The 21,600-nt window shown below is 37.4% G+C and overlaps 1 protein-coding gene across 2 annotated transcripts; it reads left to right on the top strand.

The window, feature by feature from the left end:
* The first annotated feature begins 1,455 nt into the window (after positions 1-1,455).
* Positions 1,456-21,400, top strand: LDHB (lactate dehydrogenase B). 2 transcript variants are annotated; one of them, XM_019630375.1, is made up of 9 exons: positions 1,456-1,566; positions 3,272-3,330; positions 4,404-4,538; positions 11,145-11,262; positions 12,502-12,675; positions 14,705-14,878; positions 17,706-17,823; positions 19,405-19,528; positions 21,036-21,400. In XM_019630375.1, exons 3-9 carry the CDS (start codon positions 4,410-4,412, stop codon positions 21,201-21,203), a joined length of 1,005 nt encoding a protein of 334 aa, XP_019485920.1. In that variant the 5' UTR covers positions 1,456-1,566; positions 3,272-3,330; positions 4,404-4,409; the 3' UTR covers positions 21,204-21,400. The 2 variants fall into 2 exon arrangements, with proteins under 2 accessions (XP_019485920.1, XP_019485919.1); XM_019630374.1 differs by lacking the exon at positions 3,272-3,330 and having other exon boundaries at positions 1,458-1,566.
* Positions 21,401-21,600: the final 200 nt, after the last annotated feature.

Below are 21,600 nucleotides of genomic sequence, written 5' to 3'. Positions count from 1 at the left end.
CATCATATTTCAATTTGTAACTGAACTGTATCTTCAGAGCCATTCGGAGTCCTCACGAACTGGACTCTACAATCCTGGAAGTCTGAGGTTTATCAATTCCTCTAGAGATACATCCTTTTTTTTAGTGACTCTTCTCTTTGAATTGTTATACTTCAACCAAACCTCTATTACCACTTATCACATTGTATTATAATTGAAAGAGTTTGTCTACATGTCTGTCTCCTTTGAATTGTGTGCCTCTCAAGAGGCATAGTGTTATATTCATCTTTGTACCTTCAATGCTTGGCACTGAGATGAAATTAAAGCAGCAATTACAGAATGAATAGCAATTTACAAACATACAAACAAACAAAGCAAAAAGCCACTAACTAAAACCTCCCTTTCACATACAGGGAGTTTGTGAGATTGCTATACATGAAAGTATTCTCATTAACACATAAACACACACACACACACACACACAGCTGAATTTTCTGGATACCTCTAAATGCTTCATCATTCACTGTACTGAGGTACCAGGCACTGGGCTGGGTGTTGAAGACAGAGATGAATGGCCAATTGCAGCTTTGGAGTTGCTCTAGGGACTAACAGAGAAACTGCTTCGTACTGGTGGCTCCAGTTATCTGCCCTTGAGACTGTACAGATTTGTACAGAACTTCAGAGGGCAGGCACTGCTGGCCTCACTGCTGTTGTCAGGCAACTAGTAGGCAATGAATGCATATTTGCTGAAGTAGGTGGGTTAAAAAAAATCCACCAGTCATTGCTGCAGCACATGATCTTTATAAGCGAGATGATGTAAAGAGAAAATAGAGTTTTATCTAAAAGAACATTCAGAAGCAATGGAAACATACCACCACCATCTAACCTAGAAACAGCGTCCACTGAATTTGACCGGACCACTGCAGTGTACACCTGAAACTGAATAATAATGAATGTCAAATATATATATATATATATATATATATATATAGTCACTGGATGTGGAGTACAGCATAGGGAATACAGTCAGTGTAACTGTAACACCTACACACAATGTCAGAGGGGTAGCAGATTGGGGGAGGAGGGTTATCACTTTCTGAGAGGTATAAATGTGTAACTATTACATTGTTTTGTACACCTGAAACTAATAATTAAAAAAAAAGTTGACCTGAAAAGCAATATTGAATTTTTTTTTTCTACTTGGACTAAATCTATCTGGACAAGAGCGTGAAAGTCCAGAAGAGGTGAAGATGGTCAGGTTTTAGAAATACCGCAGCCTGTATAAACTGGGAGACTGGCTGAGAGCGGAGGCCGGCTTAGCCACCAGAAGGTGACCCGCTCGTTTGGGGGGGTGGAGGGCATGCACACACTTGAGCCCTTGTCCTTGAAGGGGATTGAGCGAGCCGAGGGGAGGGGTAGGCGGTTCTCAGGTTTCCAATCACAATAGAGAAAGCTAGGAGGCTGCGGCGGAGGCGGGCCCCCGTCCTCCCCCTTCCTTGCAGATCCTGCGCCGGAGGAGACGCACGCAGCTGACATTGTCTTCTTCGCGCGGCTCTTACAACGGTCTGGAGAGCCTTCTCTCTCCTGGTAGGTTTCAGCTCAATATCTGAATCCTGGCTCTCAGGCAAACTGGGTGGGATGCGCAGGGGAGTCCTTGTGTAGCAAGACGAGGGGGGCGGGGGGGAAGGACCGAAAAGGACATCTGTTCTCTGGGGCCCTGAGCGCAGAGCATCCCGACTCGAGCCTTTACTCAACCTCTGGGTTCGGGGCGGCAGGTCGTGCCCCCGGCCAGGGAGCGAGGCGGAGCCAAGGGGCTGCCCCTGAGCCCCTGGCTTTGTCCTTCGCTCCGCAGGACTCGCCTGCAGCCTGCGCCCTGTGGGGGAAGAGACTTGTTGGCATTTGCAGCTAAAACCCGGTTCTCGTGTCCTTGATGGGCTCATTGAGGCCACATCACCCCCAGCGCCTGCTGGCGGGAGCCGGGACAGAGTCCCCTGAGTAACTAGAGGAGGGAGAAGGAACCAGGTCACCTGCGAAGGCAGGCTGACCTTGAACCTAGGGATTGAAATCTACTACCGCGGGAAAGAAGAAATGCCCTTTCTTTTGGGGGGATGAGGGTAAAGGATAATCTGCACTCCGAGTCTTTACCTGGCTGCTGCAGAGGCAGCCCTGACTAGAGCTATAGGTGTATTCATTTCTGGCCCTTTCTCTCGATGCTTCAGGTGATTTGTTTATTTTGCCAGCTTTGTGTGTTGAGAGGAAGAAAGGCCTAGACTTTTTCCCTAGAGACCTTCTCCGAGGAGATCTGTGGTTGCGGCCTCCCCTGTGACCTGCCGCTCTCTGCTGAAGAGGAAGAGGTGGCCCCGTGGGCGGCCAACATTGCACGCTGCGGTTAGGGCTTGGGAGTGAGGGGGAAGGGGAGAGCCGGCACTTGAGTGGAGGAATTAGATGGCAAAAGGTGGCTTTTTAAAAAGTTAGATTTGAGAGATATTTCGTAAAGGGGATCGTTGTTCCTGAACTTAAGGCATTGGTGTATTTCTAAAGATTTATATCCTCAAGGGGTAGGGGGATGGAATTGTAAAGGACCAAGAATCAGAGGTTGTTTGTACCCTGTTTATCATGCTTTTTTCTTACAGCCACCACTTTGACCTTGGCACAGTCCTGCATACAATAGGAAACATTTTTCTCTCATTTTTTATAACTCCTAATACGGAAAGATGAAAGAGAAACACTTTTCTCCAGAAAGATATGAAAGAAAACCTGTACTGGCCTCCAAATTGTAGCTTCTGAAATTCCAAATATTAATTGAAAAGGTCTATCTGAACAACTGATCTGTATTTATATAACAACCATTTCTGGATTTTTTTTCCCACTGTTTACTGGGTTGTCTATATACCTAAAGGACTTTAACTAATGAAAATAAACTCAATGGAGAAAAATTATGCAATTGTATCTCTCTGTTCAACAAGAAGAGATGAAGCATTCTTCTGATTCTGCTCAAAATGCAGGCCATGTATGAATTTAATTGTAAGGTCATCTGTTTGTGGTGACAGTTGCATGCTGTTCTATATTTCTTTACCAAGCACAAGAAACTGCAAATTTGCTCTCTAAAGGCAAAACAGTTTTTCTCAGTTTAGTCCCTAAAGAATGGGGAAAATTTTTTTTTTTGGGGGGGAATAGCTTGAGAACAATATAACTGTTATACAGATGTCTCCAAATGTTAAGTACTTTTATTTTAGCTCAGACTTACTAACTCTTAAAATACACCATTATTAAACTAGGTTTTGTTACTTAGTTTATTGCAGATCAGAAACAAAAAACAAGACTGTGAAGCAGGGATACAGTTTGAAACAGGTACAGTGGCCACCAAGGTGACAGTCGAGCATTAAAAGTAAAAGTCCAACATAAACAATACACATTATAATGGGTTACAATGAAAAAGGATACTTCATTCTGAAGAAAGGGCTTATGATCTGTACCCTTTCTGTGTTTAAAAAGGCAGGGTGGTGTGATAAATTCTGCCATTTGTCTTAGTTATCTAGAAAGCATACCTGATTAATGGCACAGATAAATTTTGTGTAACTGTATAGAATGTTTTCCAACAGGTCTCAATTTAATTGTATTTGTTTTATTTTTGAAAAATTATTTTTTTTCTGTAATGGCTGGAAAGAAACTGATTCAAAGGTTGATACTCTCTTACTGTGACTCCCTGAAAGGAAAATGTATTATGTATCTACCCACCTTTCAATAAACTTCCAGGGTACACTAAAAGGAATTCAGGGTAATTATTTTTTGCACATTTTTCACAAACATTTTATTACTGTATTTATTTAAGCACACACTGTCCAGTACACTGACACACATTAGGTAAGACTTCAGTAGAAGAAAGCAGAAGAACCAGTCAGTACCTGTCTTTCAAGAGTTATAATAACCATTAGTAATAGAAATTATATTCACAACTGGCCATTAATTTTTTTAGACCAAGCTTAAATATGGATTAATGGTGAGCCCTAAGTTACTTTAAATAGTTGGATATATAAATTATTTATAGGAGGAATAAAAGCAAATCAGTTAATTTAAATATGGTGTCTTATATTTTTCTAAAGCTATTTTTCCCCATTCATGTCTTTTAGCCAGTTAATGAACAGCCACAAGACAAAACTGTTACAACTTGTTACGTACTAATAGGAAATCAATCATAGGCTGAAGAGAAGACCCTAAATTCTAATAGGCTTCCTGGAGGTTTTGTCTTGATTAAATTCTCCACTAAATGGGTCACATGGTTCTTTAAAATATATCCTGTGTTCTAGAATATCATTTGGCTCATTTTAAACTATTTTAATTAAAAAGTGCAACATTTTCAGGATTGCTCCCAGTCAGGTTTCATGTGTGGATCTATGGATAATATTTTAATTCTTTTCTTGCAGGGCACAATGGCAACTCTTAAGGAAAAACTGATTGCACCAGTGGCAGAAGAAAAGGCAGCAATCCCAAACAATAAGATCACTGTAGTGGGTGTTGGACAAGTTGGTATGGCGTGTGCCATCAGCATTCTGGGAAAGGTACATTTCACAAACACCATCCATGACAGAAAATTTCAGCATGTGAAGTGTCTCTTTTGACACTTCAGGATTTAATTGTACTTTAAAATATGTTTTTTTCCCCCTGACTATTAGGTCGACGGAAAAGTCATGACGTATTTTTCTATGTTTTTCAATGCAAAAATGCATCATGACTTTCCCGACAATCCAATATTTGAAGTAAGTTGTAGATCTGACACTGCACCCTTAAATACTTGGGCATGTATCTTCCTGACAGAGTAATAGTCTCCTTATCTGACACCATAGAGTTAGGACACTCAGGGAATTTATTGATATAATACTATTATCTAATATACAGTGCCCAGATTTAAAATTCTCCAACTATCAAAATCATGCTTTCTATAGCTGTTTTACCCCAATCCAAGATGATATATTTTATATGCTTGTCATATCTCTTTATTCTGTTACTCAGCCTTTCCATGTCATTGACATTTTTGAAGAGTTCACGTCAGTTTTATTGAATGTCCCTTGATTTATGTTGGTCTGATGTTACCTTGTAATTATGTTCAGGTTATTTTTTTGGGTGGGGTATGACTAGATGATACAATGTCCTTTCCATTGCATTACATCAGGAGCCACGTGATGTTCAACTAGTTTTGTTACTGGTGGTGCCCAAGAATCCTCTGCAGTGGTAACTGCAAGATTTCTCCAAAGATCCCTTTGCCCTCTACAATTAATAAATAACCTGCACAGTGGCTTTTTGAGGTCAGGGAAATATCCTATTATTCCCTTCAAACTTTCACCCAATAGTTTTATTTTGAATAATCTCAAATTTACAGAACATTTACAAGAATAGTAAAAAAAAAAAGTAAAACTTTCACATCCACTTTATCCAGATTTACCAATTCTTGACATTGTTTTAGTTTCTCTCCTTCTTCCTCTCCCTCCAACATGAACCATATTAGTTTTATATATATGCAGGGGGTGCCAAAAAGTTTACACAATTAAGAAAGGAAAAAAATTATTAAAATTGTAATACTCAATATAAATCGATAACAAAAGATGAATACAAGTCACGTTTGACTTCTGCACTTACAAGAGGTGCTCACAGTGGCTACCATCAGCATCCAGACACTTCTGATGACAGCGAACTACTGCTTGAGCAACGTTAACCAAAGCGTCCACTTGTATACATTTTTTTGGCATCCTGGCATATATAATGGATTTTTTTTCTGAACCATTTCAGAATAAGTTTAGATATTATGCCCTTTCCTTCGAAGTCCATCAGAGTAGGAATTCCCTCCCCTTCCGCGCTACCCCCAAAAATGCTGCCTTGTCTTCAATAGAGCTGCCTCTACTAAACACTGTCTCTTTGTATTTATGTGAAGGCTGCCTGAATAACGCCTAGCCAAGCAGGAATTTGAAAAGTTTAAATTCTAAAGCAGCGGTTCTCAACCTGTGGGTTGCGGCCCCTGTGGGGATCGAACGACCCTTTCACAGGGGTCGCAGGGTACTCGTATGTGGGTGTATCTGCATGTGGGCCTGGAGACGGATAGAGGAGCGGTGTCTCGGTTCCTAAGACCATCGAAAATATGTGTTTTCCGATGGTCTTAGGTGACCCCTGTGAAAGGTTGAGAACCGCTGTTCTAAAGGAACAAATTCTGAATATTTACCGAGAAAAAGTTATCAAAGAAATCAACTAAAATGTAGTGCGCAACAATGAAAGTTTTGTTGTTCTGCATTTTTCTCTAGCTAGTTAATTGATTAGGTGTCTGTGATTTAGGATAGCTGCTTCCCAAATTATAGGAAATTTAAATAACCTCAATTTAGTGCTCACTGTTCATGGCAGTAAAAATGAAAAGTATTCCAGCTTACATTCCTTTTATAAAACATTTATTGAGTGTACAACATGTTCAAAGTGTTTTAACTGAAATTATTTTAAACAATAACCTCAAAAAATGGTAACTGTTCATATCCTGTTTTCAGATGAGGTGGCTGAGACTTAAAGAGATTAAGTAGCCTGCCCCCTGTCACTCAGCTGGTAGTGACAGCCGTATTTTGAACCCACGACTCTGAACTCTTAACCATAGTGACTCTGCAACTTCTTTTAATTCTATGCTAGTATTTGGGCAGTTAAAAACATAAAGGTAATAATGATATGCTAGCTAAGGATTTTTCATCCTTCCTGCTCATCTCAAAATTTGGACTTTTCAGGAACCTGTATCTGAGCTATCATGATTCTCTTAGTATCTCTATGATTGTTTGAGTTGTAAATTTAAAATCCTCCTTAGTAAATAATTTAATTGAGACTGTATCTGCAGTTATATAATACTTTGGCCCAATTCAAGTGCTTGAGAGAACAGACCCTGCTGCTAACACAGCAGGAATATTCCAAGTTAGATGCTGTGAGGGAATGACTTCCTTGTTCAAAGACCATTTTACTAATTAAAAAAAAAAAAAAGGTCTACATCTTATTTTAATGGGTAAGGATTAAAGTGTTTCAAAATTGTCATTATATTTGGTAAGGATTATAAGCTCCACTAGTTTACCAGAGAAGGGAAAGGAACACTGCCCAGTGTGTGTGTTTTGCCTCATTTCTCCACAAAAGTTCTAGAAGGGTATTGTCATCTATATATTACTGTTGGAAAAACAGACTCAGAAAGATTAAGTGACTTAATTAAGATCACACAGATAGTAAGTGCCAGCCCTGGCCTTTTGAGTCCATCACTGGTGTGCTTTACAGAGGACACACATTGCTTTGGCTCAGAAAATGAGCAAAGCTAGGGTATCAGAGATAGACAGGTTGAGGAGGCCCACACCTCAGCTAGGCCCGTGAAGGCAACTCAGGCTCCCTAGTGCAATGTGCCACCATTATAGAGACTCAGTTATGTTTTGTTTCTACTCTCGCCTACTCCCCTCACCCTTGTGGCCAACATAAAATAACCATAGCGAGCCTTTCTGAAAACCGTAGCTTGTGTACTTAAAACTTTTCAGTAGTGTCACAGGGCACATATGCTATGCACACAGAATCCTGGGAGGCATCAAGGATCTTTCCCTGCCCGTGTCAGAACGAAGCAGTGGCGTGCACAACTCGGGGCGCCATTCAGTGTCAGTAGCACCTTCCAGTGCAAGGTAGTGGCACGGTCTTTGACCTCATCTCTTACCCTCTGCTCTCTTTCTTCAAAACACCCACCTCATTTCTGCTTAAGCCCTTTTACGTGATTTTCCCTTCACCTGGAATGTCTACCTAGCCCATCCCAGAGTTGACTGCTTCCTATCGATCACATCACTTCTTTGCAGGCAGGTGTTCCCCGACTATCCAATACAAAGTGAACTCCCTCCCCAGTAACTTCAGCCTTTGGTATTTATAGCACTTCCATCATCAGAATTGTCTTAAATCGTTGGCTTAATTCCTGTTCCTTTCCTGATATATTCCACGGGAGCAGGAGGACTTTGACAGATTTGTTCATTACTGTATGCCTGATTAGTAGAATAATGCCTGGCACATTCAGTAATGAGTATGTATTAGATAAGTGAATATTCCTGCTGTTACTAATAAATTGCACTTGCACTGGTTGAATTTTGACCAGAGCCTTTTTCTTTTTCATGGCTTCCGCTGCCAAATATGACTTCTGCCCCACTACAGTCACAAGCTCTGCATTTCGCTGCCAAGTCCTTTCATGTTGTCAGAGTCATGGAGAGCTTCCATGCAAGGTTATTCTACTCTGAGCCCCCGTGTCCAGCTGTTTTGGGTTGGAGTGTCTATTCTTAATTCAGTCAACTGTAGCCACGTTCTTGTGGTACAAACATAGCATAAGAAGTCTGTTAGAAGGAGCAGTGTAATTACAGACATATCGCAAAGTAGTGTTTGGCTTAAAAGTGAGACTTAATTAAAATTTGGGATTTGTACAAGAATAGACAGGTTAATGGAATAGGCTGAAAGCCCAGAAACAGGCCCAAGTAACCGTTAATAAGATAAAAGTGTCATTCCAGAGAAGAAAAACAAATTATTGGAAAAATGGTGCTTGTCCAATTAGCTAATTATTTGGAAAATGTTATGCCTTTTCCCTACACAAAATTTCACCTAGACTAAACACTTGAATATAAAAAGACAATCATCAACTATTAAGGCATTGGTGGCGGTAATGTATTAGCTAAGAGGACCAAGAGGCAGATTATGGCTGGCTGTGTCTGGTCTATGCAAAACTTGAGATTAAAAGACATTTTTGTAGTATGTGAAACAAGGTTTCAACATTGATGTTCTTGGCCTCTACCTGACCTGGTTCCTTACCAAGTTATTGCTTTTGCAATTAATCTAAGCCCTGCAGTATCAAACATTTTAAAATATATCTACAGCTTAAATGAAATATATGGTAAATTCATACGCTATACAGTACGTGACTGCAGAAGATGTATTTAAGTCACACAGCAGCAGTGGTACTTAGTCACACATCTTCTATTTGCCTGCCTCCACACTTGGAGGATATTCAGGGGTACAGATGCAGCTAAATTCAGTGCTGCAAGTATTATTTTTGAAAGTGTTGGATCTCTTCCTTCCTTGCCAGCTGAGGATGCACGTCTCAGGCAGCTCTCTACACCCACTGAAACAAAAGACAGGATCTGCGATCCTGTGACATCCTTTTCCACTTAGCCCCAAATTATTTTGCCCTGTTGACTTCAACAGCACACATGTGATGTTACTAAAATTAGAGTGATGTTCCCTGTGCTGGTGCCTTCACAGAATGTTATGGCTGTTACTAAGGTATATTGTACAGCAGTTTGCCGGATAACGTCATTTTGTTCAACAGACATCGAGACGATGCTGCAGGAACTTAGCTCTTGTTTATATCAGTTAGCCTATGGTAAATGGGTTTTCTTAATACATCCTTTTACTGCCGTTCCAAGAACCTGTCAACGATGTTAAATGGGAACTTACTGTATTAATTTAGGACTTAAAATTACACAAGTGAGGGTTTTGTGTGATCTTGTCAGAAGCTGCAGAGGAACCAAAGCCATTTTAAAAATGTAAAAACATGTGTTTTAAATACAATAAGATGAACATTAATGCCAGCATTTGACATACATGGAAATGAGAAAATATTTCCCAAGTAATCCTTAACTCATAAAATGATCATTTCCGAAGTTTGCAAGTAAATGAGTTGCTTGGAACTAAGAACATATTCAAACATAATGAGGCCTGAGTTTCAGAAAAACCGTCACAAGCAAACCCTCACAGCTGACTTCGCAAGGCTAGCCAGTCCCTGGGGTTCCAGGGACGGTGGTGGTGCTCATGCCCTGGCTCCTGCAGGAGGCGGGACCTTTGCTGCCAAGCTCAAGGAGGTCAAGTTTTTTTATTGGCCATCTCACCTCTCACTGGTTTTTCTCCTTTTGCTGGTCAGCGCCTTCCTGACGCCCCCAGTTCCACCCTAGGCTACTCTATCCTTCAAAGTTCTTCCTGAACCCCAATTGCCTACCTTTTATCCCATCAACAACCTTCCCCTGTATAGCTGCTCACACTATCCTCAGAAGACGTATTTGCTTTTTTAAGTGGGCTCCAGTATTGATATATCATAGTAAGCTAATTAGTTTTGCCAACAGCCTTAAAAGCAGTAGAGGCAAAGACCAGTGATGTGTCAATGGGAGGAATAATTTAAAAGATTTTGCAAATAATGCGTTTCCAAAAGATCATCAAATATCAAAGCTGAAAGGTTGTTTAGGTGTATCTAGATCGACACCCTCTGCCCTCATTTTTACAAGATCAAGGACTTGCTGAAGAACAAACATGATTACTGAAGGGAACATCCAGGTTTTTCATTTTTTTCTCCAACTATTCATGTAAAGATATAGAGAACATATAAACGCATCAAATATGTTACACATAAAATATGGTTTATAGAACATGTGAAATTATGATACTAGATCAAGATTTAATAGTATATTTGTTGATTTAGGGTTTATTTTGGATGGGTGGTATAGGATGATAATTAAAACAGAAAATGAGAATTCTTGAAACCCAGCAAGTTCAGATTGATCACGTAGGGACCCCTCTGTCCATTAGACTCTTCTTTTCCCCACCAAGATATTCGAGTTGGTCAGAGCCAACCTGAGGATTCCAACCTTTAATCAGGGCTTTGAATGCTACTCTAAAGTGAACTCAAACTTTTGATGGTTTAAACTAGAACTGCCCTCAGAAATCCTCCAAAATGGGGGTGACCTCAGGGTGGACACAACTGCCCAAGGTTGTTTCTGGATCTGGGTGAATCTCTTACTTCACCACCATCCCCCATTAATGTAAAGATGTGCACCCTGAGACCACTGTTGAACTAAGTTGGTTTCATCAGGAATCTTTAAGTCTACATATTCTTAAAGCAATCTGTATTGTGCTAATGGAATCCTAGTTGAGTACCAAGAAGTGAAATTCTGAAAAGTCAGGGTCTTAAATGTTAATGGTGCATGACTGAAGATGTTTTATCATGAAATTGTTTAAAGAGCACACCTAACTCCATGGTGAAATTCTCGGGGATTTTAGACACTTGGTACTTAGCCATTTAAAGGGCCTCTGGGTTGTATTCTGAGCTGAGGAGTCCCAGAATGGTGTCGGGGACTAACACCTGTTTTGCTGTTTAGTCTCTGGCTGATGAGCTTGCTCTCGTGGACGTTCTGGAAGATAAACTCAAAGGAGAAATGATGGATCTGCAGCATGGAAGCTTGTTTCTTCAGACACCTAAAATTGTGGCAGATAAAGGTAGTTTCATGTCCGACGTAATCTATCTACTAATAAATTGACATCCTCACTCTGATGTACAATTAGTCTTTCATCTCAGTGAATCTAGTGTTTGCAGTTTCTTCTTCCTTTCTGGTTCCAAGTCATCCTGGAGGACAAACACAAGTGTTACCTCTGTCAGCCCTCCCCCACGTGACTTCCACACATTTGGTACATAACAGTTTAGGAAATTGTACATAACAGTTTAGGAAATTGTATCGTAATGTTTGTGTGTATCTAAGAACAGGAAGGTTTTAAACTGGAAAAAAATATTTGCACAAACTAGTGTAAGTGCCTTGAAGAAGCTAAAACGTTTATATTTTAGCTGTCTTTGTTTTGAGTTAGCACGTTTATACAGTGATGCTTCCCCACACCATGGCTGTTTGTAAAGATAGAGAAATGTGGGCCTCCAAAATAATATCTAATAATACCACTACAAATAATAGCTGTATTCATTGAATTGTTAGCTTTCTGGGTACTGTGAAACTTTTTATATGGCTCATTTTACTTCATCTTCACAGCAATCCTATGAGAGGTAGGTAATCCTATTACCCCCATTTTATGGGATAGGAAACTGATAAAGTATTAATGACTGTCAAAAGTCACATAGCACAGTTTAATTATATGAGTCATCCATAGCTGTTGAGTTGAATGATTGCATCAAATCATAACATCTGTATATTTTGGGAAAAGACATACTTCCTTGAGGAAAAACGAAAATATTCTGTAGAGAAACTCACTGTTAAAAGTGAATAAGCTTCCTTAAAATATTGAGTATTAGAAATTAATTTCTAGCCAAGAACAAACACCAGTCCTTTCTTCCTCTTCAGAGATGGAATTAACATTACAAACCTAAAGTTACCATTAAATTGCTTTTTTTATGAGAGGGCTGCCTGTTGAAATTTGGAATCACTGTCTATGCTTTGAATTATTACTGGCAATCCAGTATCCTCCAAAGTCAACAGCACATTGAATTTGTTAGCCAGAAATAGAATTAAGGGCCTTTATTACCTGGGTCCATTCTCTGAGCCAATTTTATGGGTGCCATGTTCCCATATAGAAAGAAGCAGCCATAGGAACACTGCACTTCCAAACCTTACAATATAGAACATGTAATTCTCATATGAATTTTAGAAGCTTATGTATGTTTAGGCTTCTAGAGGATATAGGTTTTGATGAAGGGTTGTATTTAAAATACCTTTTCCCCCGCTCTCCTTCCAGATTACTCTGTGACCGCCAATTCTAAGATTGTGGTGGTAACTGCTGGAGTTCGCCAGCAAGAGGGAGAGAGTCGTCTCAATCTGGTACAGAGGAATGTTAATGTCTTCAAGTTCATTATCCCTCAGATCATCAAGTACAGTCCTGATTGCATCATAATTGTGGTTTCTAACCCAGGTAGCATTATAATGCCTTAAGGTTCAGTTCTGTTATGTTCAATGGTTGGGAGTTTTATTTTATTTTGTTTTCTGGACTTAAAAAAATTTGTTCTGATATTCACCAGCAGAAGCAATTCACAGATCCTCTGTTACTTGACCGTAGAAGAGTGATGTTTGCAAAACACGTGGCACTGCCCCCGGCCAAATGTTTAAAAATTGGAGAAAAGTTTTACATAAAAGCAATTTCATCTGTTTGTTTAATCTAGGTGTGTTGTAGAGTCTAAAAGCTCTTAAAATTTTTATAAAGATTATCCTGGGATGCATAATGAAACGTTTGAATATGGCTTCAATGTGTAAGAAATGTTTTAGCATATTTGACCTTCTGTTTTCCAGAAAATGCATTCTAGTGTCCTTAACTCTAAAACTGTTCAAAATTGAATCCAATTGAAGTTGAAAAGAGTTTAAGAAAGCCATTAATCAGTTCAGGTTTAAAGGTAGAAATAGACTATATTGATGGACAAATACATATGAACACCAAATGTAACTTAAAACTTCTATTTAGAAAGAACTGCATGTTTTTAACCTAAAGAGTAAAAATTCAGTCTCTATTTCACACTTCTTTTGTCTATAATTTGCCACCAAACTTATTGTTTATTGGTGTGCATAATACATACATTGATAAAACGGTAAAACTGATTATCTCTGACACTTCACATTGAGAAAGATTGTGAATAAGAGCCAGAGGAACCCTTATCATTTATGAAATATTGAGAGTTGGTAGCCAGCAAGGACAGAGATTATTTTAGTCTTCTTATTCTCAATCTTAGTCGCAATCCTGGATTGTGATTTACAAAGTAGTTTAGTCTTGCATCTAAAACTTCTCATAAGTATATAGTAACAAATACTGGAGGTGCCCAAAGACTGTATACACATTTTTAAGAGATGTTAACACTTTGGTCAACATTGTTCAAGCAGTAGTTTGCCATAATCAGAAGTGTCTGGACACTGATGGTAACCACTTTGAGCACATCTTGTAATTGCAGAAGTCAAATGTGACTTGTTATTTATCTTTTGTTATCGGTGTATATTGAGTATTACAATTTTAATACAGTTTTTTCCTTTCTTAAAAATGTGTATACATGTTTTTGGCACCCTTTGTAGATGCAGAACAGGAATGATAAGTAGCTGCATTAATCCTAAGGCAGAGGATTAATATAACTGGTTATACAACTTTCTAGGTATAGTTTCAAAGTCTTAACTCTCCAGGGAGTCGCTCCCACTGAATCCAAGTTGCCAAGGTAGAGTTTATAACATCTAGTCCAAGTGACCTTTCAGCGTCTTAGCCAGTTTGTATGTATGAGTGTGGAGGTGGACATTGCAAGACTAACCCCTTGCCTTCCTCGTGTGCATATATTCCTACTTTTACAGCTTAGCCTGTAAGTACTGTGATCTGTCTAGACCAGCAAGCTTTGCCTCTTTGCAGTCTCGGGGCTTCATCACAACAGAATAAAGGCTCTGGCGTACAGGTCCTTTCATTAAACAACAGGAAATGTTACTACCTTATATTATCACAATCGTTTACTGAATAGGTTCTTTGCCCAAGAAAATTTATAGTAGCATGCATTGTTAATTTAGTAACCAATGACTTTTAGTTTATGATGACAGTCATTAACTAGGGAATGTTAGAATTGGATGGAAGAAACTAAAGTGACGATCTAATTCAACCCTTTTCCTCTCCCTTTCCACATTACACTAAATTAATTAATCTGCAAGATTCTTATGTATTCTTGTTTCAAGTAATAAGTTCAAAACCACAGTATTGCATGTTTCGTGTTTTACAGTTTCTCTTAATATAAAGCTTAAAGGGTTTTTCTTGTCTCTCTAATACCCATTATCTCTAACTGGAAAGTCCAAGTAATTCCGTCTTTCTGGCCACATCTCTTTGGGGAATGAGGAAGAGGGGGAGGAAGAAGCCAGGGTACCCACTAATTGACCTGGCAGTTGAAATCAGCTTTGATTTACTTACATATTATTTCTAAAAATTTCAGTGGATATTCTCACATATGTTACCTGGAAACTAAGTGGGTTACCCAAGCACCGTGTGATTGGAAGTGGATGTAATCTGGATTCTGCTAGATTTCGTTACTTTATGGCTGAAAAACTTGGCATTCATCCCAGCAGCTGCCACGGATGGATTTTGGGAGAACATGGCGACTCAAGTGGTAAAAAAAAATAAGAGAGAGATAATATTTACCATGTTTTTATGGTATTGTTCTTGCCATTCTGAATTTTTTGTTTGTTTTTAAATTTTAGTTTTATGTATTTTCATATACAGAACATTACAAATGAATACTTTGTGGGGGTTAACTTTGATACTGATTCTTCATCAATTTTTTACTGTTTAGTATCAATTAGTGACTCTTGGTTAAATATTACTATGATAAATGTCAAATAGGATATTCTACCCCATCATTTCTTCTATATTTATTTGGATGCCACTGTTAAGAGAGAGCTTTCTTTTCTCCATTTATTATTATTTATTTATATCAATGTAGACTCCGATTTTTACTTTGTATTTCACATAGGTTCTGTCACCATTATTGCAATGCCCAAATTGTCCCAGATTTGTCAACTGACAGGCTCTTCAAGCTGGCCCCTGTGTCTTTTTGATGTGTCTCACCATTTTTTGAGCCCTTGCTTGCTTTCTGGAACAATAAAGTGCACCAGGTTCATCTTATACTTTCCCTTTACCGTCACTAGAATCATCTGTTTTTCCAGTGAGCCCCTGTTTTCTTTTAAGGGACATAGTATTTAGAAACCAAGATCTGGGATAGGTGTGCTCATGCTCCTGGTATGTCTTTGCTTCTAGGCCCTTTCAGTGGACAGAGCTATGATAACCATCATGTTTATTGAAGGAGGAATAAACTGGGTAACAAAAGCTTTTAAATAACCAGTATCTACTATTCGATTATGTAAAATAAATCTTGCTTCAAATGAAACCTGATTTTTAATAAACCATTAATCATACCGATCAATCATTTAAGTAGTAAGAGACCATATGGTAAATCTCTCAACTATTTTCTGTAGGAATTTAAATAGAATTGTTGGACATAAATTAGTAATTGTAAAAAAACCAACATTAAAATTATATTGCACTTCTATTTATTTTATAATGTTTTGTTTTGAAACAGTTAAAAACCATTTATTCTAAATGTTTCATTTTAAGTTGATATTTCTCTTCATTTAAATTAATATTTCTGTTCCAATTTTATATAGAAACATTTATGAATAATTATGATTATATTTGATAATTCTAAACCTATTTATTAAACTAATAATCTAAAACTTTAATATTAATGATAACGATAATCTGTGTTTTACTAGATTTATTTCCACCCAATTGCAAGGAGCTATTTTCTCCCTAAAAGGCTAAGGTGTAAATTTTCCTTTGAATTTAGTGGGCGTTTGTAATGTAAATTTGATAAAGAGTTTACCTTGGTATGATAAGAATTTGGTATTACAATTATTGCTTTTGTGCTTTTTTATATAATGATGTTGATTGTTTTTCTGACACAATGTACCACTTTTTTTGCTTTTCATATCCAAGGATTTGTCTGAATTTATGTCTAGTACAATATCTGGTCACAATATAAGTTTAAAAAACTGCTAGTTATTGCAAATATACAGTTACTAGAACCACAGATCTGGAAGTGATATTGCATGTCCTCTAGTTGAAGACTTGCATTTTAATGAGGAAAAAAATTGAAGTAAAGCAAGCTTGTTGGAGATTCTTTAGCTAGTTGGTAGCAAAACTACAACTAGAATCATATCTTTTGACTCCTGTCCAATGTTCTATTCACTCATCTCTGTGTCATTTTTTCCAAAACTTCTTTATTCCCCCTAGTTCCATACTGATCTACATTATACGTGTATACATGAGATGAAAGAGAATTAAACCATGCTCACTATGGCATGATTATGTAGATCCCGTAGCTTTCCAAGACCATAAAAATGCCCTAGTTATCTGCACAGTTAGCCTGAATTCGCAAGTTGTGCACTAAAGGGAGGTCTTGTTGGGCCATGGGCAGCTTTGCCTTTCCTAGCTGGCTCTAGCCTCAGTGACTTCACCACATGCCTTTGCTCGTATTTCCTCAGTCTGCAGTGCTTCTCCAAAGGTACATGAGGAGCACACAATTATTTCTCAAGGCCCAGTTTAAAGACATATATTTTGTAGCCCTTTCTGACACTTTTTTTCTCCTATATTAAGTAGACCCTTTATGTATGTTTTATTATACTTTCTCCATACTTCTGTGAAAGCTTATCCCATTGCTTTAGTTTCCTTTACTTATTTCTCCCAGTAGATTCTGAGCTGGTTCGCGGCACAGAGCATGTCTTATATTTCTCTTTGGATGCCTATATCTTCAATATGTGCTTTTGGCTGAGCAGGAGGTCTAAGGGGGTTGTTTTGGTGCATCAAAGCCTCCAAACGATACAGGCATGATAGACAACACCTTTGTCTGCTTTGACGCTGGAGGCATTGTTGGAGAGAATATAGGATCCAGTAAAGAGCAGAAAAATTCATTGTGGTTACATGAAATTTTCTTCAAGAAATAGATTGAACTTGAAGCATGAGAAGAGATACTTTGATTATATTTGGGTCTTAGCCAAGGATTTTTTTTTTAACCTCCAGAAAGAAAGGGGTTTATGTTAGAAAAATAAGCAGGGAGAAAAGGGAGAATTCCTCAAACCAAAAGTTTAGGAAAGTCCTGAACTAGAATCCCTTGAGACTTCACAAACCTAGAGAAATGCAAGAATTTCATATTTTCCATAAATATGATACGGTAATGCTGTTTTGCACCAAAATGGTTGAAAGTTGAAAGACCAGATGTGTCAGCCTTTTGGGGAAAGTATACTGGAATCAGTTGTTGTTGGAGCAGTTCCAGGGATAACTTGCATCAGAGGTGAAATCTGAACTAAGAGAAGAAAGTACTTGTTTTAACAAACAGTGTCAGAAATACATACATTTTTGTTTTGTGCTGTTTTTTACAGTGGCTGTGTGGAGTGGAGTGAATGTGGCAGGCGTTTCCCTCCAGGATCTGAATCCAGAAATGGGAACGGACAATGACAGTGAAAACTGGAAGGAAGTGCATAAGATGGTGGTTGAAAGGTAAGTGGGAAGGGGTTTAAGACTAATTGCATTTTTACTTAGATAAAATTATAAACAGTTTCCATGGCTGCCTGCTCAGATAAACTCTTACTATAGAAATATGCAGCTGTTATCTTCTGAAACAGAGAAGTATAACTTATGCTGATCAAACTTGCTATGCCAGCCCCCCTAGGGAAGCAAATATTTTTCTAGAGAAATTCTGTTATAGAGGTAAGGAGCAAAACATGGAATTAACAAGTGAGAAGGGCTTCAAAATGAGTCCTATTGACAGATAAAGCTGACTTATTTAGAAAGGTAAACCTAGACCGGTTAGTCTCATAATTGCCTGAAATAAATACTTGCTGATTGTTGAAAATGTTTAAGTTCTGCTGTTTTACCTTTTCACACTCAACTGAAGATGTCCCACTTTCCCTCCATTTTTTTTTCTTTCTTTCTTTTTCTTTTTCCTTTTAACTGTCTCTTTTGTTACTAACCACCCTCTCTGTGACTTTCGTGCTTATCATAAAACAATGGACAAGAGACAAGAATATGAGCATGGGTTTAAATCATGGCAATGACACTAACTATATAGTCTTGGGGAAGCCATTTAACCTTTAAGTTGTATCTCAGTTTTCTCCTCTGTAAAGTCATATGGTAATAGAATTATTGTAAAAATTCAGTAAAAGTGCGTGCACATACATCTATGCACATGCTTATCATTGATAAACATCCAATAAATGTTAGCTGTTATTTGCAGAGAATTGTAACAAGATCACTGTCTCAAATATGGAAGCATTTTATTTAGTTCAATTTTAATGATTTCTTTTCAGGAATTTGACCTGTATAATGAGAAAAATAATTTTTAAAAAGTTGAAAGTGTCCTTAGAATTTCATTAACATAAACTTTTTATTTTACAAATGAGAAAACTAGGGCCCACCCAGTAATGTAACTTGTCCAAGGGCTTCTACTCTGTGATACATTGCATTAAATCCCAATATCCTAATACTCAGTTACTCCTGCTACCTGTCAAGTACAAGTGTCTTTGTGCATTTTGAGGTGTACAATTTGTGCTCAGAAAATTTCCAGGCAAGGTATTGTCATCACTTTGCTCTTAAGTTAGTTGGTCATCGTATTTTAGGTGATAATTGTAAGTAAGTGGGACCTCAAAATCAAGGTACTTTGAATGTGAAAATTCTTTTACTTTCATTGTTTCCTGATTTCATTAATATCTTTGGAAATATTCATGTTTATGAATAAGATTTGTTGGAAAATGTAAATTTTTACCACTGTGACTATATTTACTTATATTATACAATAGCTATTTACATTTATTGAAATATTTACGTAGCACCTACCTTGTAATGTTTAAATTTGAAACATTTTACATATATGTTAATGCATTTAATAAACTTATGAAATAGATTCTATTGTTATCCTCATTTTACAGAAGAGGACACTGAAACCGGGAATGTTAAATAATTTACTCAAGATTATACAAACTAATAAGAGACAGAGTAAGAGTGAAACCCAAAGAGTCTGGTTTTAGTAACTATTGAGTTTGTTTTAAATGATCTCTTTTATGATATATATATTTTTCTTAGTGCCTATGAAATCATCAAGCTAAAAGGATACACCAACTGGGCTATTGGGTTAAGTGTGGCTGACCTCATTGAATCCATATTCAAAAATCTATCCAGGGTTCATCCAGTGTCAACTATGGTGAAGGTATGAAACTTAAAGCTAGAAACTGATTTCTAGTGTTGTATTCTATAAATAGATTCATTTAAAGACAAACAAAACATGGTCTAAGTTCACAGATACCTCTGTATTTTAAAGTTTTATGGAGAATTTTCTCCTTTTTCAGTCAAGTCCAGGACAACAAGAGTACATACAAACTTGTAGAGGCTAAGACATCCAATAAATTTTTAGAATTTTCCTTTGTATGATATGGCAAGTTAAATATTAACTCTGATCTTATTCTCTAAATAGATGGTCATTTAAATAAATACAATAGTTTCATTTTAAGTTGGTGTATTAAATTGTACATTGCCTTTGATGTCACACTTGATACCTTAGCAAATTTATTTTAATTCAAAAGCCATGATACAGTTAAGTATAAATTGATTTAATTTATACTTAATAAATTAAGTATAGATTTAATAAATAAGATTTAATAAAAATTGTATTAAAACATTGTATAAGATAACTGACTCATTTTCCACAAGTCAATGGCAAGGATGAACAAGTAATGGAGCGGGGATACAATAGGTTAAAAGAAGCATTCAAAAGAGATAAATATAGAGGCATCTGGGGGTAAAACATGGTGTTAGGTTTTTTTTTTTTAAATACTATAACAAAAATTGAAAGAGCAAGTATGGCAAAATTGGATAATTGCTGAGTCTTGAATTGCATATATAAGAATTTGTTTATTCTCTCTACTTGGTGTATGTATAAAATTTTGGAAATTAAAAGTTTTAAAAAATATAGTAAAGTAATATGTTTAATATAATTAAATAATTTTATTAATTATGTAGTTGAATTGACCCTGTGAATAAATTACTTTATACAAGCTAGTAAAGTGTTTTGGAAGTTGTACTATTTTTGTCAGCAACTCTTGGGTGTTATAAAAATCTTATTTTTCTGTAGCCTTCAACCACTATTCTGTACATTGTAGGCTGGCTACCACCTGAAATTCTCTTCTTAACTAAAGGATTTTAAGAAACAAAATTTCAGGGCCGGCCGAGTGGCTCAGTTGGTTAAGAGCTCGCTCAAGAGTTTGAGCTCTGAGCAACAGCGGTTCGAGTCCAGCACGAGCTGAGCAGCCGCTGAGCTGCCAACAGGTAGCAGGATGGCTCAGCTAAAAAAAAGAAACAAAATTTCATAAAAAGAAGCCCATTAAGAAATACATTTGAATGCAATTTAATTTGAAGATATATATATATCAAATTCTGTTAAAGTATATCTAAGAGAAAGAGGTGTCAATAAGTTCAATAAACTACTTATTACTTACACATTTGTAGTTTTATCATAGTGTATATTTGTCTATTCTATGTATGCAACCTAATTCAAAACACACATATTAGGGAAATGTGGGCCTTGTAAGTGATGAAAATGAAAGAGTGAGTTTGTGCTTGTCAAATTTCCTACAGTTCCTTCTGTTCAAACATAGGACCTGTGATCATCCTTACCTGTGATTTCATTTCTTAATCGAAATGCTTTTCTTGTCTGGCAGGGGATGTACGGCATTGAGAATGAAGTCTTCCTAAGCCTTCCATGTATCCTGAATGCTCGGGGATTAACTAGTGTTATCAACCAGAAACTGAAAGATGAGGAGGTTGCTCAACTCAAGAAAAGTGCAGATACCCTGTGGAACATCCAGAAGGACCTCAAAGACCTGTGACTTCAGGCTTCTAGGCTGTAGAAATGTAAAAACTACAATGTGATTAACCATGAGCCTTTAGTGTCCATTCAAGTACATGGATCACAGTTTGCTTTTATCTTCCTAAGTATGTGAATCTGGGCTCATGGAATCAAAGCCCATGCCTGGTTTAATGCTTGCAATATGAGTCACTGGACAAATAAAACTATCGTAGTGTTCTTCTGTTTCTGGAATGCCTCCTTTAATACTTTCTGAAAGATTTCAGTGTTTTTCAAATAATTCTTCCCCCACATCATAAATTTTGCTAAATTCTATTCTCTGCATTTCATCTTATGTACTCCTCTGACCAAACAGCACAAAAATTCTTTGTCACAACATGTGCTGATTTTGTGATTGTCCTGAGAATATGATTACCATT

The sequence above is a fragment of the Hipposideros armiger genome, unplaced genomic scaffold (assembly GCF_001890085.2).
Source record: "Hipposideros armiger isolate ML-2016 unplaced genomic scaffold, ASM189008v1 scaffold_904, whole genome shotgun sequence".
NCBI classification, from domain to species: Eukaryota; Metazoa; Chordata; class Mammalia; order Chiroptera; family Hipposideridae; genus Hipposideros; species Hipposideros armiger.
This window is presented reverse-complemented; position numbering and strand designations above follow the sequence as displayed.

Bases quoted from the DNA above. Each gene is read 5' to 3' on its own strand.
- LDHB (XM_019630375.1), top strand. From the start codon at position 4,410: ATGGCAACTCTTAAGGAAAAACTGATTGCACCAGTGGCAGAAGAAAAG. The intron at 12,676-14,704 runs GTAGCATTATAA...TAAAAATTTCAG, and splicing joins AATTGTGGTTTCTAACCCAG to TGGATATTCTCACATATGTT. The intron at 17,824-19,404 runs GTAAGTGGGAAG...TATTTTTCTTAG, and splicing joins CATAAGATGGTGGTTGAAAG to TGCCTATGAAATCATCAAGC.